Source organism: Octopus bimaculoides, chromosome 18 (assembly GCF_046866305.1).
Source record: "Octopus bimaculoides isolate indiv1 chromosome 18, ASM4686630v1, whole genome shotgun sequence".
In the NCBI taxonomy this organism is placed as follows: Eukaryota; Metazoa; Mollusca; class Cephalopoda; order Octopoda; family Octopodidae; genus Octopus; species Octopus bimaculoides.
The window spans coordinates 30,111,826-30,127,736 of NC_142945.1; the positions used below are offsets into that span (position 1 = coordinate 30,111,826).

Genomic DNA, 15,911 nt, shown 5'->3' on the forward strand with positions numbered 1-15,911 from the left:
AGGTTGGTTTTCAAGCGACAAGTGACCATTCCTAAAGTGTGAAAACCACTCATAAACCTGTGTTTTATACAATATATACTCATGTGTGTATGTATGCACTGACATTGAATTTTTATTAAATACATTAATCAAAAAGTAGTGCCTGGTGAAATCAATGCAATTAATGTTCAGCTTGAACTTTTGTAAGTCAATATCTGCAACGAAAATGTGGGCATAGAGAAAATTCCAGGGAGTCACAGTTCTAGAGAAGTACTGGTTTGGTTAAGAAGATTGACACTTTTCACCAGTAATATTTTGTTTATATTCTGACAGAAGAAAAAATTAACAAGGCACAATTGCAATTAAAAGGTCTGACAGATTTTATTGCTTGGACTATATGTAGTAAAAGTAAACCAGAATACCCTGTTTTCAATGCTTTATATATAGATGTAAACACACATCCACCCAATAACCACACACACAAAGTTAAACTAGGTTACGAGTTCAAAGCTTGGTACAGCTACTATACTGTATCTCTGACAAGCAAGACATTATTCTGTCTCACCTCAATCTCACATAGCCAAATATTAGATGTCACTTGCTAGTAGGAGAAAAGCAAACATTCAGCTGTGAAGGCACATACTCCAATGATTCAAATGTAAATATAAACATTCTGAGAAATATTCCTACAAATGATAACAAAGAAAACTGAATGCAAAACAGTAAGAAAATAGATGTGTGCATGTGTGTCTATTAATATATTTTGTGTCGATTTGTTAAGTATATGAATGGAAAAAGTTTCCATAAATATGGAAAAGTGCTTAGCGCAAGGTCTAAACAAAGAAACATGCACTCTATGTAATACTAGGGAATAGGTCTCCAAGGGTTCTGGTTCTGGAAGATATACTAGTGATTGCTAAACTGAGAAAGTTCCAAGATGATATAGTAGATGATTTATTATAGTGTCCTGTACCTCAACTATGTTCAATGCAAGAACAATAGCCCAGTAGGAGTTATATGTTTTTGTATCTTGAGAAATAGATTGATTGATAGATAGATAGATAGATAGATAGAGAGAGAGAGAGACTTTGGTGATAATGGGATAAAGGAAGGATTCCAAAGTCTAAAGGTAAAGTGAGTGTGGAAGTAAAAGACAATACAATTGGAGGCTGTTCATGAAAAGTAGCAATTAAGTGAGCAACTCCACATGAGTATTACTTTAAAAAGCAGTTTGAGTTGGTTATATGTGCTATTGTTGTTTAGTCTTAACTGATCAGACCAATGATCAGTCATTCCCATTTTTATATTATATACATAATTTTCTATAAAAACATTATCCAATGTACACATTATTTTATTACAATAATATGTGAATTCAGAAAGATTTGGCTGCTGTTTTAACAGTCAAGCACCTACAAAGAGCTATATATGTGTGTGCATAATAAGAGTGTGTGTATCATGTATTGGTGACATGCTAAGGCCAAGTCACTCAATTATAGCTACTTTTCTTACAAAAGTTTAAACAAAATGCATCATATCAAATAGTTGTGTGAAATAAATTTTAAACAGAGTGGACCAAAATAATTAAAATGCTAATCCTTTCACAAAAGATAAAAATCCATAGCTTCAGTATTTAACTCTTCTTTGTTAAGAGTTCTTACACTTGATAATAAAATAACCACACTCTGGATAGCAAGCCAACATATCTCTGATGGTTTTTCTAGAAAAAAATTGGTATATTTTCCCTAAATTATGTCAACTGAGGTAATATAGAATTAAGTATCCTTCCTGGAAACAAAAAGTAATAATACATAACATCTGCAGCTGATTTTAAATCAGAAATTCTAAATTTTCAGTTCAATACCTAACATTTTCAATAGATACTGGATAAATGTGTATGTGTGACAGAAAATATATGTACAGCTACCAAGGTGTATAGATGTTTGTGTCACTGGATATGTATTTATATCATATGTAGATGAGGTAACCTCTAGGTAGAATCTTCACGCTGTTTCAGAGTTTATATAAGAAAGCAAGCCAGGCTGGATAATAAAATATCATTTCATCTATACACATGCACACTCTGCTATAACCATAACCAAATATTTTCTTAGTGATACTATTGCTGTTGTATGAAGTCCAGAGCAGTGATTGTAATTTTAGATTTGTCAGATAGATTAGGAATATTGTATGCAAAAAAAGTGAAGATGGATAGATAAATAATGGTGGACAATAAAAAAAGAACCCAACAGTCATAAATATTGAGGAAAGGAAATGGAAAGTGATTGAAAGAGTTAGAAAGAATGAGGAGAAAGAGAAATGAAAAGGACAAAAAGATGGAAAGAGCAACAGAGTAAAAGAAAGGTAGAAAAAGAGTATAAGTGAATGCACTTAGGCAATAATCAAGGAATGTGGGTTAAATTACCACATGACAGTTTTGTTATTCTTTTTCTTTTCTTCAACTTTGTGTTCTTATTGAACACATAGACACACTTGAAACTGTGTAGTTGAGGACAAGAGCATTTGCAATGTCTGCCTAGCTGCGAAGAGCTTCTAACCGAGCTCGCATCTCATCTTCCTCTTCATCATTTTCTTCTTCTTCCAACGCACTTGATGCTGTAGCTGCTGTGGCACCAGCAACATCAGTTAATGGCAAAGAATCTTTGACAGCAGAAGGCATTTTGCCCAGTTCACCTGAAACAAAGAGACACAAATCAAAAGTGGAGCATGTACATAAAAATAGACTGGAAGAAGGAACAAAATAGTGTGAATAATAGTCTCTCATATGCACACACACACACACACACACACACACATCTAAATTTCTTAGATAACTAGAAAAGTTGGAGTTAGAGAGTTAATTAGAGAATTAAGCAGTGTTAGAAGCACAGCTAGAACTCAATGGTATATTGCAATCAGGCAACATGCTGTCTGTATATAGGTTTAAGTACTGGCCTAATTGGTTTTGGAGAGTTTATGAAATATTAAATCCAATAGAAATATTTTCAAACTGTTGAAACAACTTTTCTATACTCTTTTAAAAACACATTTCAAATGATTTAGTATTCATCAAATGCCATATGTGTAGATGGGCTGCAATTAACCTTTACAAACATTTATTTTCTAAAGGATTCCAATCAGAAAATATGAAGTTAACAGAATAAACAATTTTACTCTCAATAACAAATTCATCTAAAAACTGATAGGGACAAATCACAAACATAATTACTTTTTTAAACAGTTACAATAGGTGCAGTATGACTGTGTGGCAAGAAGCTTGCTTCCAAACCACATGGTTCTGGGTTCAGTTCCACTGTGTGGCACCTTAAGCAAGTGTCTTTTACGTTAGCCTCGGGCTGACCAAAGCCTTGTGAGTGGATTTGGTAGACAGAAACTGAAAGAAGCCTGTCGTATATATATATATATATATATATATATATATATATGTATATATGTACATATTTGGCATTAGGAAGGGCATCCAGCTGTAGAAACTCTGCCAGATCAGATTGGAGCCTGGTGCAGCCTTCTGACTTGCCAGCCCTCAGTCAAACCGTCCAACCCATGCCAGCATGGAAAGCGGATGTTAAACGACGACGATAATTCGTGTGTGTGTGTGTGTCTGTGCTTGTCCCCCACCATCACTTGACAACTGATGTTGGTGTGTTTACATCCCTGTAACTTAGCAGTTCGGCAAAAGGATTGACAGAATAAGTACTAGGCTTACAAAGAATAAGTCCTGGGGTCGATTTGTTCAACTTAAGGTGGTGCTCCAGCATGGTTGCAGTCAAATGACTGAAACAAGTAAATGAAATGAATAAATTAATAACTGATGTGATGAACTTTTGAAAGAGTCACAAGTATTTAATCAGCTACTCTCTTCTGCCTTATGTTTTTCTACCTGGGAAATAAGTTTTCTACAGAATGTATCCATGTGAGCAGAGAGAGCTTTCGTCACTAGCCTATGGTTGTCTCATACTGAGGATGGGTAACCACCCAGAAACCTATGTCTGTGAGTATCACGTAAAGCTAGAGATGGGAGCGATGACCTCCCTTGCAAATGCTATACAAACACAAACTGTGTCAATAGCCAGCTGGAAAAGATGTTTTCCTGGAGCTAAAATAACAATAACATCATCCTTTATAGGACTGCCACATTCTGTTGGCATATAAACTTTACTATTTGGTACTGTTACTGTATATCTCTTGCTCAGAGATTTAAAACAAGTTGTTTTTGTCTGCATCCATCACTATTTGCTGAAAAAGTCACTGTAACATTTTTTTCACTTTACCTGCAGTTAATTCATAAAGAACTTTATCAACTTCTTTCTGAGATTCATCTTCAAGTTCTTCAGCATCTTCCAGCCCTTCAAATGTATCTTCCAACATTTCTTCAATAATTCCTGCCTGTAAAATGATAACAATAACAGAGTCATAATGTTCCACCTAAGAGCAGTATGTATTAGTTTTTAATTTGCTTCTCTGACAGTTGTAAAAACACCTGTACTAACAATGATAGACAAAAATTATAATTTTCATACTGGAAAAACAAAATATAAACTGCAAACATGATTGCAAGAACATATTTAATAATTGAAAGCAGGTAAATTCTACAGTTGAGTTGCTATTTCTAAACAGTGGTCATATGACATATGGACTTGGTATAATTAGAATCTTATTTCTACTTTAGAGGTTATTATCAGAAGTGTGCTATTTTCCTAGTCACATTACTAAACACTTTATGAAATAGTGGCTTTTCAGTTAATACCCACATATCAGTTAATACCGTCATGCATACTATTATGCAATAGTATAGATTCTTTTGTGCAAAGCTACTTCTATATACTGAAATATAAATGCCTCAAGAGAGCTCAATGCTTTGCTGTTGTTGTAGATCAAACCTGATAGAGCTGACTTACATCAGGTTAATAGGTATGATCTAGAGTTCCAACACTTCATCTGATTTTGTAATAGGTTATAGTATGGATGAAGTGTAAAATTCAAAGCATATCATGTTGTTTAGTTTTGTGTGCTTGTTGATGGCCACAGAGTTAAAAGAAAGGTCTTAGTCAAAATGTGATAGTTCCAGTTCCTCAGTATTTGTCTATAGTAGTGTGCATCCCAGTAGAGAGCTTGGGGTGAATGTTATTGATGCTAATGCTATTTTTGAGTGCATATGATTTTTTAATAATTTTCTTGGCTGAATGGGAAAGATAGTGTTTTGAAGTTTTATAATTACGCTTGGTGTTTAGCAGAAGACTGACCATGTAGTAGCAGGATGTAATTTACTGCAGTAAAAGCTGTGCTCATGCATATCCAGGTAGGTTCTTCCCTTTTGAGTGTCTATGTTTTACAGTATAAATAGCTGATGGGTGAGATCTATTTTGCAGCCTTTGATCATGTAAAGTGCATCATTTTGTATTCTTGTAGCTATATGTGGTAAGATTATGGACCTAGGCAGAACTAGCAAAAAAAATTCATGATGGAGTTAATGCAATTTTTGTATAACATATATGTATAACAATTGTTGTTCTTAGTCTTGAGCAAACTTATGTTTGTTTACTTTTTTTTATCTAATTCTGTCCCCTAATGAGATGTGGATGTTGAAGTTTCTGAGTGTTTGATCCAGGTTGAAACTATGTCAGGTGAAGAAATTGGGATGTCATAACAATTACATATGCAAAGAATAATGGCATGAGGCAGTGACTATATTATTGCCATTGTATATCTACAAGTCAGCTCAAACTGAGCACAGTGATGACATGCAAGTAGGCAGCCTAATGACTAAGTGTAATTTACAGATAGTACATGAGTGTCACTGCTAATATAAAATGATGGTGGCAGTGGTATATAATAATCAAGCAAGCTAACCTTCATCATTTCTTTAGACATCTCCATCATAGTAGAATTAATCTCAGGAATTTTAATCAAAGAATGCATTGCTTTCATCACATCAACACTCTTCTCCAAAGCACCAGCCATGCGTAACTTACCTACAGATAAAGAAAATTGTAAAGTGGGGTAGAAAGTTCATGGAAAGAAAAACTGGTTAGATATATCAAATTATTGCAAAACTTATCTTGAAATTGTAAACTACCGTAGACAGAACATGTAATGAATTATTATTAACATCTAGCATCATTACCACAACTGTCATCAACTTTAGTAGTCATGGATTACTAAAGTATTAACATTTTTAACTTTGATTACTTCTGGCCACCCAAAGTATGCATCAATAATAACAGGTGGCCACACCCTGAACACTTTTGATCATAAGTCTACTCAATCAGGGTTGACTGAGGGTAAATAAGGACAACACAGTCCTTAACATGCAAAATCTAGCAGGTAAATCTCTTCAAATTCTGTCATAGAATGTGATTTTAAGGAATTTGATAACTATTTCTAGCATGTTAAGTAACTGAGGACCCCTTATTGCTTTGTCTTTGTAGGTGGTGCAGTTGGTAAAGAGAAAAAGAGTATGTTTTATACCACTAGAATGATTATAACGCTTGGGCATTTAAAGAGCAAAGTTAAAGGCTGCTGCATTCTAAATACAAATATTCACACACATCAGAACCATTCCAGAAATCATAGACAATAGAGTGAAGCTTGAGAGGATTTGGTTGCTATATCTAACAGTCAAGCTAACATACTGAGGATTCCTTGTGTTCAGAGGTGTTCACTTTGTCTGCTCTCAACATGGTCACCATTGAATTTAAAGCGCCTCCATGTGGATGACAGACCTGCTAAAAATTAGCAAACAGATTTCTTCCATAGTATATCCTACATCTCAAAATGGACCCATTGGATAATATCATTCTAGATATATAATAAGACTAAATAGTCATAGCTGGAACATCTTTAATGATAGGTTACTCACACAGGCTAAACAACAAACATACAGAAATAGACTAAACAGTGAAAAGAACACATGTCAAGACAAAATGTGCATGTGCAAGGGACTTGCCGTCAGCGGAAGTACCCGGGCACGCATGCGCAATGCAACAGGTGGAGAGAGAGCAATAGCGTTCGTCCTCTTCTCTATCTAGCAGCGGTCGTGACAACACGTATCTTCCAGTGCTCTCTCAACTCGATACTGACATGTGGTCGAAGCTTCCTTGGTATTCTAGTGGCATGCCTGTTCACCCAGGAACGAAACGGCTCTACTCAACCTAGAATAAATTATTGATCTGTTGTTACCGTTATCCCTCGTGTTGTATTTCTGGATTTTAATGATTAATATAAGAACTGGGGAGAGATGGCCGAGCCGTCATATCTCATCCAATTCTTATAACTGGTGACCCCGACGTGATTCAGAAAAAACTTCCGGCTATGGGTCCCAGACAAGTCACCTCCCTCTCAAGTGCCAGCAGACATTGAATCTTGGTCTCACGTGTTTATTAGGGCTGATTCTGTCAAAGGATCCCTTGTTTCTCCCTATAAAGGACCCTTTCGTGTGCTTTCTCGCACTCCAAAGATCTTCAAGGTCGACGCTAATGGTCATACAGAGATTGTGTCTGTCGACCATCTGAAAAAGGCGTACCTTGACAAACCCTCAACTTCCGTGGACGACATGCCCGCTTTTCAAACACCGCACACACCACTGCCAACATCATTACCACCACACACACCACATTCAACATCTTTACCAATGCATACACCAACATCAACACCATCACAAACACACACGCAAGAAACCACTCCACCTTCGTCGTTGCGACAAAACTCAAGTGACCCTTATGTCACTAGGTCTGGCCAGACAGTGCATTGGCCAAAGAAACTTTCCAAAACAATATACATTTGACATTTTTTGTGCCGCCGGCATATCATTTCTCTGTACAAACAAACATTGTTTTTCTTCCATTTCTGTGCACAGTAACGTGCTAAAAGAAAATATATACACATTGCATATTGTTTCAACCTTTGCATACACATTTGCTCACGCCAACACCTTCACCACCACCTTCGTTGCAACTTTCTTTCACACAGACCCTTTATCTCTAGGTCTGGCTGAACTTTTCACATTGAACAGAACTTTTTTTTTCTTACTCATATCGTGTCGGATGCAAAAGTTTTGCTTCCGTTACTGCATCCGACACAGCATTGCTTTGCAAATTTATTGAGCTTGTCATTCTTTGTTTTAACAAAACAATTTTTGTTTTTTCATTGTATAATTTTAGCCGTGTTTTCTGGGTTTGGCGGCCATCTTGTTTCCGCACCCTCTACAATCTTTCCTTGTTTCGTGCTATGCATTCAGGGGAAGACATTGTAGTCGCGCGTGTGGCCGCCATCTTGGGAAGTGTCATTGCGCATGTGCAAGAGACTTGCTGTCAGCGGAAGTACCCGGGCATGCATGCGCAATGCAACAGGTGGAGAGAGAGCAATAGCGTTCGTCCTCTTCTCTATCTAGCAGCGGTCATGACAACACATATCTTCCAGTGCTCTCTCAACTCGATACTGACATGTGGTCGAAGCTTCCTTGGTATTCTAGCGGCATGCCTGTTCACCCAGGAACGAAACGGCTCTACACCAACCTAGAATAAATTATTGATCTGTTGTTACCGTTATCCTTTGTGTTGTTGTATTTCTGGATTTTAATGATTAATATAAGAACTGGGGAGAGATGGCTGAGCCGTCATATCTCATCCAATTCTTATAGTCTTAAACTAACTGGATAAATGTCTTAACCAGAACTATGGATCTGTGGATCAAACCTGGTGGTTATCTTTCTAATTTCATTTAAACAAATATACCAAAATAAAGGCACATCAGTTTCCTCACAGTCTGTTGTATTAAATGGTGCTTACTCAGAGAGAGTCATAGTTGTACATGATTTATGTTCAGAAGTTTTATTCAACTGATAGCCCACAGTGTTACATTGAACTAGTAGCCACCTTAAAGAAACCCATTTATGTGCATGCACTCAAAAAGCATGCAATAATATCTGCAGAACAATGACATCTGGAAATTAACTGATCATTTCATTATTCAAGAACTGCAGCTAACACTATTTATTATAGAAGCATCAGTACTAAGCTGTAACGAAGAATAAATGCACTTTAGATTAGTTAAAAATATGCTTGTGACATATTTTAACTTCTAAAGGTAAATTCACTGCAGTTACTGTGAAGAAAAAATTCTTTCTCATGGTAAAAGGTGTAAGAACATCATATCTAGCACATTTCTGGCTCTTTATCCTTCCTGAATGGGAAATACGGAAGAGAGATAACTCCGGACAGATTCAAAGCCATAGCTTTATCTAAATAACAGTCAACATCAGTGACTGAGTTGTGCTAGTCGACTGCCTGGTCAGAATAAAAATAGCTGCATTAGCGCCATGCAGTAGTGAAGAATAACAGAACTTTAGGTTAGTTAAAATAGCCACATGTTCATATGGATCTAATATTAAATTTTAAGGGTGCATACCACCAAGTTTAAACTGAAGATAATTTTAAGAATATCCCCACAACTAACACAATTACTGGTTTACTGTGGTGGATATAGCATTAAAACTGCATGCAACATAGCAAAAGTATATAAAGAATAAGATGTTTATCAGGATATGCACAACAATCTGATACGATCTGAATTAAAGTCAATATTGTGTTGGGTCACTTGAAAGAAACGGGAATGACTATAAATTTGGAAAATGCATGTGCTAATAACAAGATATCTTCTGGAGGATATTTTATTTCAAAGGTAAGTATTTCTGTAGATCAATGCTTAGTCCAGAAGATTTTATACGTTAAACCCTCATTTACAAGGAGTTACGTTCTTTTTAAGAATGTTTAATTTTTATGTTTGTTTCTTGTTAAAATACTCAAGAATGACCAAACTGTCTGCAAATTTATGGAAAAAAAAAAAAAAAATGAAAAAAGATGCTGAGTGTGGTAGGACAATCTTCAAACAGTATTTGATAATTTTAAAAAGTGCCTTAGTAGAGAATCTTGTTGAGCACACTGCTGATGTTAGGCATTTTATCACAAAACAACACCCAGTATTGTAGTTATCAAGAAAATTAGCCACTTCTGAATCTCTAATTATTCAACATCAAAAGGGAAGCTTTAGCAATTATCTAGATTACAAACTGCATTTATACTTTTTTACTTGTAAAGTTCTTGGTCAGATCTAATAATCCTCCACTTGAATTGATTCATGCAACAAACTTCCAATAGTCACATCTTCAAGAATACTGAGGTGTGTCATACGGCTGACAGCATTTAACTTTGGTATTTCATATATTAAGTGAAACTTAATTTCTCATTTTGAACTTGTGACTATATTTCATGATAAAAATTTTTTATTAGTAATCACTTTATTCACTGATGCATTATATCTTGATAGCTTAGATTGAAAAACATTATACCATCCTCTATTGAGTGAAATTATTTCTAGAATTAAAAAAATATCTGGAGTAACTGTTCCAATACAGAGAGACCTTTAAAGCAAGTCAATTATAGATTAATGTATAATGTGGTTTATTTTGTAATTGTAATCTCATTGGTGCATTTGAAATATTCAGAAAACGAATAATAAAAAGTAGTCATGATGATGTCTATAGTGAAAGTACTAATATATGCAGTTGTCTCAGACTTGAAGCAATGTTGTCTGGTTATTTACATGTTGAAGAGGAGTACATCTATAGATGTTATAAATGTGCTGAAATAAAAAAAATTGCAATCCAAAGAGTAACAACCATGGACTCAAATACATATAAATATTGCTAATAATCCATTGGACAGTTGCAGATAACAGTTAACTTATTTTCAAGGAGAATAAAGATTATTCCTGTTACTTATGGAAACAGGTTATGCATGTAATTTTCTTTCAAAAACAGATATACCATAGGTTTTGGTGCTCAGGAACTTCATAATGATGATTTTTGTTCTTGGTTAAAGAACAGCGTTGTTTTATAAGATCTTTTAAAGAACAACATTCTTTATAAGATATTTCCATGTCATCCATAAGTAGATGGAATTACTAACATGTGATATATACAGCTTTTTGCTTCAACTGTTACATAGTTACCATATTATTATACATATATTACAAAGTCCTGCATTGAAGGAACATCAGTGACTGTCATACACCATGAAGGTATAAGTGTAGTATAAGAAGAATAATGTTTCTACACCAAAAATGTGCAAAATTTGTGTTACAAACTGTAAACAGCACCAGAATAAATCTGAAACATCGGTTCATTCTGATCAAATTAGAAATACACAACCTGAAGCATGTGAATGCTATGACAGTGAAAATGAGAATAGTATAAATAGAACCCATAATAATAGTAGTACCTCACCAAAACTGAGGAATACTAATGCTGATATTAATGAGACAGAATGAATAAATGAGTAGTAAAACTGCATTAGAAAAACTGCTTGCTGCCCATGTAGTTTTAAGTTTTTACATTTCAGGGAGATGTGGAAGTTATGACTCTTGTAATTAAATGTTATATATTATATCGTATAACCAAACTTTTCAAAAAAGAAAAAAAACAAATTTATTGAATTATTTACAACTTACAGTTTAATCAGATTTATTCCCTCCACTGTTGTTACACTGCTCCCAACATTTTTCCAGTTTTGGAACACATTTTCAGGAATACTGCAAATTTCTCATGGAATTTTCTTCTATCACTCCTACCTTCCAAAATAGACAACCTTTGAAGGTGGATTTCAGCTTTGAGAACAAAAAAATGTCTGCAAGTACCAAAGCTAGAAAGTAGAGTGCATGGGGAACAAAAAAAGTCAGCTTGTGCTTTCCAAAATGTTATGAATAAGGAGTGGCACATGAACAGGCATGTTTTCATGGTGTATCTAGGTTTTATTTGTTCATGCCTTAGATGTTTTCCTTTGCACTGCCTCTCTCAAATGTTTCATGACATGCAAGTAAAACTTTTTATTGATTGGCTGACTATGTGGAACAAACTAATGAGGAGCAATACCCTTCTTATCTACAAAAGGATGATGAACATCACCTTCATATTTGTATGACTGACATGCTTTTTTTTTTTTGGTGACAGTGTTGATGACCCAACCTACTTTAACAAATTTTTGTTTCAATATTGTAGCTATATCCACTCCTTTCTTAACCTGTTATGACACTATTCAGAAAGGTTTTCTCAGCACTCAAATGATCAACCAGCTCCTAAATGTGACTCAGTTTTTTTTGTTCTTTCTTCTTTCACCACATATAGCACAAATGTTTGGCAACATGATACATTTTCAATTTTCCTTTTAAAAATCATGCTATATAAGCATCCACTTATGCCAATTTCTTTAGAAACTTCACAGACAATCAGGTGATGAGTTGCACAGACTACAACATGCACTTTCACAATGTGATAATTGCCTGTCATCATGGTAAGTTGTCTAGATTTGGAGTTGTCTTCAGTGGATGTTTGTATAAAATGCTGGTCCCACTCGTGGCATAAACAACTCTCCTTAGGCTTGTTATAATATCAGTATAGAGCACCATACAATGGAGACAAAGACAGCTGGAACACACACAAAAAAACACACTTTTTGCTTCATCCTTTTCAAGACAAAATAAATTTTTTTCATGGAAACTTATATATCATTTGAAAGTTCTGAATGTGAACTTTCTTCTCATACAGTTACATATCATGCCAGGTCCCTCAATTACCCTGGTATTTCCATGCATTTACAAAGTTTGTCCCTTTTTTTTTTTTTTTGGACTGCTGAACGGTAACCCTCATTCTAGTTCAATGCACTGGAGCGCTATAACTAGAGCTATGTTGAAAATCATAGTCATGAAGAGGAATGCTTTTGCTTTATTTTGATATAAAAATCGAATGTTAAAAGACATTGTTAATTTTCACTTAGAAAAGAACATATTTTCTTGAAGACTTTTATATCATAAGAAAAAAAAAGTTCCTCTCTATTTCAATATGGTCATTGTTAAATCTGGCCACGATATGGCAGAAAAGGGCAAAGTCAGTCAAACTGATGCATTTGTCCCTGGCAAGAGGTCAAGTGGAACATAAATCCAAAGCTTCAAATATTGATTTTGAGCCAGAATTTCAAGAAATGGACAAACTAATTACTAAGTAAACATATATTAAAAAAAAAAAAAAAAATGCACTAAACTGAGCCCAAACTTAGCATGAATTCATTGTATTGAGAATGTTGTTTATTCCCTCTTGCTGTTTTAACAATGTGTTGCTAGGTAAGCTTTGTGGATATGCTTGTACATGTAAATTTTGTTTTTCTCTGAGAAATATTAGTCAAATTTTGCCAATAATGATATTGTGTAATGGTTATAACTTTGTAGACTATTAGAGTTAGATGTGATGTCTTTTTTTCTTCCAATTTTATATACAGTTGGTGATGCTTACATATTTGTTTTGGGTTTCTTTTCTCTCTCTCACTCGCCTACTAATGAGTTTGCTGTAAGTTACAAATGTTTTTAATGTCTTTATGTTTTTAATGCTTAAAGTAAGGAATTAGTTTTCACAACTTGTTTGTCTTTTAATCTAGGTCTACATACAATTCTGAGAAAAGTATCAGGTGGTCATGGAATGTGTTAGAAACAATAGCTAAATCTCCCTTAAATTTCATTTGAAAATATTTTCGCATTCTTTGTCTTTTTCTACTGAGAAGGTTTTTCCCATCATTTTTAAGTGTTTAGAGCAAAAAAAAAAAAACTGGCCAAAATCAGTCTGAAAGGGAGAAAGGGAAAGGGTGTGTAGAAAAAAAATCATAAATTTTCCAAAAGTTTTTTCATAAAAAGCTTACCCCATTATTTCCAAGACTATGATTTTAAGAGTCACTTCGTGGGTCAGAGTATTGATTTTTTGTAGAACTTTAAAATACTGAATTGTCGCTAACTGAATAATAAATGGGGCAATTTGATTGGTTAAAATTAATATATCAAAAAAACCACACAGGTAGTCCAGATTTTGATTTACCTCACCCAATTGGCAGTTATGTAAGAATTATCATGTACTTGCAAAAAAGGTAGATGTATTAGTTGTCAAGGATGTTACAGATGTGGATGTACATGTCGTGGAGATAATGAACGCAAAGAAAATGTAAACACATGTAGTACAAAGAGAATGTGTTGGAACATGTAAAACAAATATGAATACAAGAAAACATATGTGTATATGGAACAAGAGGATTCTGAACCAGAAGTTAGCGATCCATCACAAATTGTTTCAACAGTGGGGGCATTGTATGAAGCATTTGGTTTAAAATCAGTATCATCATTAGCGGGAAAAGCTAAATGTGAAAGTACCCGAATGGAAGACTTTGACGAAGCAGCTAAAAAACAACTAATGAAACTAACCAGTACCATAATGAAAAAAGTATGCTCTATCATTAGACCGCATGATGCTGAAGGCCTTATGAAAGATGTTGTTAAAAACAAAGGAGACGGTGTCGTCAATGAAGGCAAGTTAGCAGAAAATATCATTAAAGTACGAGATGCATTGCAGAGAAATGTTGTACAAGCTGATGCTGTTACAGCTCCATTAGTGGTATCCTTAGTTTCAAGTGTTTTGAAAGATTGTTTTGGAATTGGTATCAAGAAAGTAGCTTCATAAAGACGAAAGTATAAACATATGGTAAGTGGAAAGCAGCTTACACCTTCCAATAGATCAATTATATGATATGATCACGATCAAATGGAAGCTGCAGTGGAGTTTGTTTTGTCGGATGCTAATGTATACCTAATCTCATGGGGTACCAAAACATTTACGATTAATGGCGAAGAAATACATCTCCCCAAGCTGATTAGGAAAAAAGAATACAACTATAATGCTATGTGATTACAAAGAAACCATAGCTCAAAATAAACAATTAGGCTCTACATCATTCCATAAGATAGTGAAAATGTTACTACCAAGGATCAAATAATTAAACAAGTAGTCGATTATGTGTCAGGAATATTAATGTATAGGTGCAGGAGTGGCTGTGTGGTAAGTAGCTTGCTTACCAACCACATGGTTCCGGGTTCAGTCTCACTGCGTGGCACCTTGGGCAAGTGTCTTCTACTATAGCCTCGGGCCGACCAAAGCCTTGTCAGTGGATTTGGTGGACAGAAACTGAAAGAAACCCGTCGTATATATGTATATTTATATGTATGTGTGTTTGTGTGTCTGTGTCTGTCCCCCCACCATCGCTTGACAACCGATGGTGGTGTGTTTACGTCCCCGTAACTTAGCGGTTCGGCAAAAGAGACTGATAGACTAAGTCCTGGGGTTGATTAGCTCGACTAAAGGCGGTGTTCCAGCATGGCTGCAGTCAAATGACTGAAACAAGTAAAAGAGTAAAAGAGAGTATGATAATTTTGCATGTTTGAAGACTGTTGTTGCTACCAGTGCCGAATCAGAATCTTTGAATGCTATTGTTAATGGTTTAGAAGCTTACATTAAGAAAACCTATGAGGGACAGATTTCTACATGTAATGTCACGGATAAAGAGTTTTCTTTATCTATCTCTGGAGCGGAAATGAAACAATGTAGTGTTTGTTGCTTCCCCAAGCATATAATACAATACATTAAATGGAATGTGAGCCCAGAACATGAAATTCTATTGATGCTATGGAAAAATTATATCTTTTATTTGGTCATTGTGTGAGAGTACTTAATTAACACAATAGGATTGATGAAATAATGTTCAATTTACGTTTAGAAGATGCTATGGTTGTTATGGATTTCAAAATGAAATTCGACACTATATACTATAGGGAAAAAACTACAGATTTTTATGGTAAGAAAGGGTCATTGTGGCATGGAACCATGATGTATACAAGATACACCGATGAAGAATGGTGTAATACTGAAAATATAAAGGATTATCGTATTACTTACTTTGATCACATTTCTACCGGGGATAGTAAGCAAGACTATGTGGCTGTTATGTCCTATTTTGATGCAGTATGTAGATAAATATTGACCAAATATC

General features: G+C 34.9%; 1 protein-coding gene across 1 annotated transcript in view; it reads right to left on the reverse strand.

The window, feature by feature from the left end:
• Window positions 1–335: 335 nt before the first annotated feature.
• The window catches only part of LOC106882507 (charged multivesicular body protein 3), a 50,923-nt gene continuing 35,347 nt past the window's right edge, over window positions 336–15,911 (reverse strand). Inside the window, exons 4-6 of the mRNA XM_089365958.1 lie at window positions 5,851–5,972; window positions 4,272–4,386; window positions 336–2,673 (exon numbers count right to left, since the gene is read on the reverse strand). Of these exons, the coding sequence (XP_089222084.1) occupies window positions 2,516–2,673; window positions 4,272–4,386; window positions 5,851–5,972 (395 nt within the window). The 3' untranslated portion in view covers window positions 336–2,515. The remainder of the gene's footprint in view (window positions 2,674–4,271; window positions 4,387–5,850; window positions 5,973–15,911) is intronic.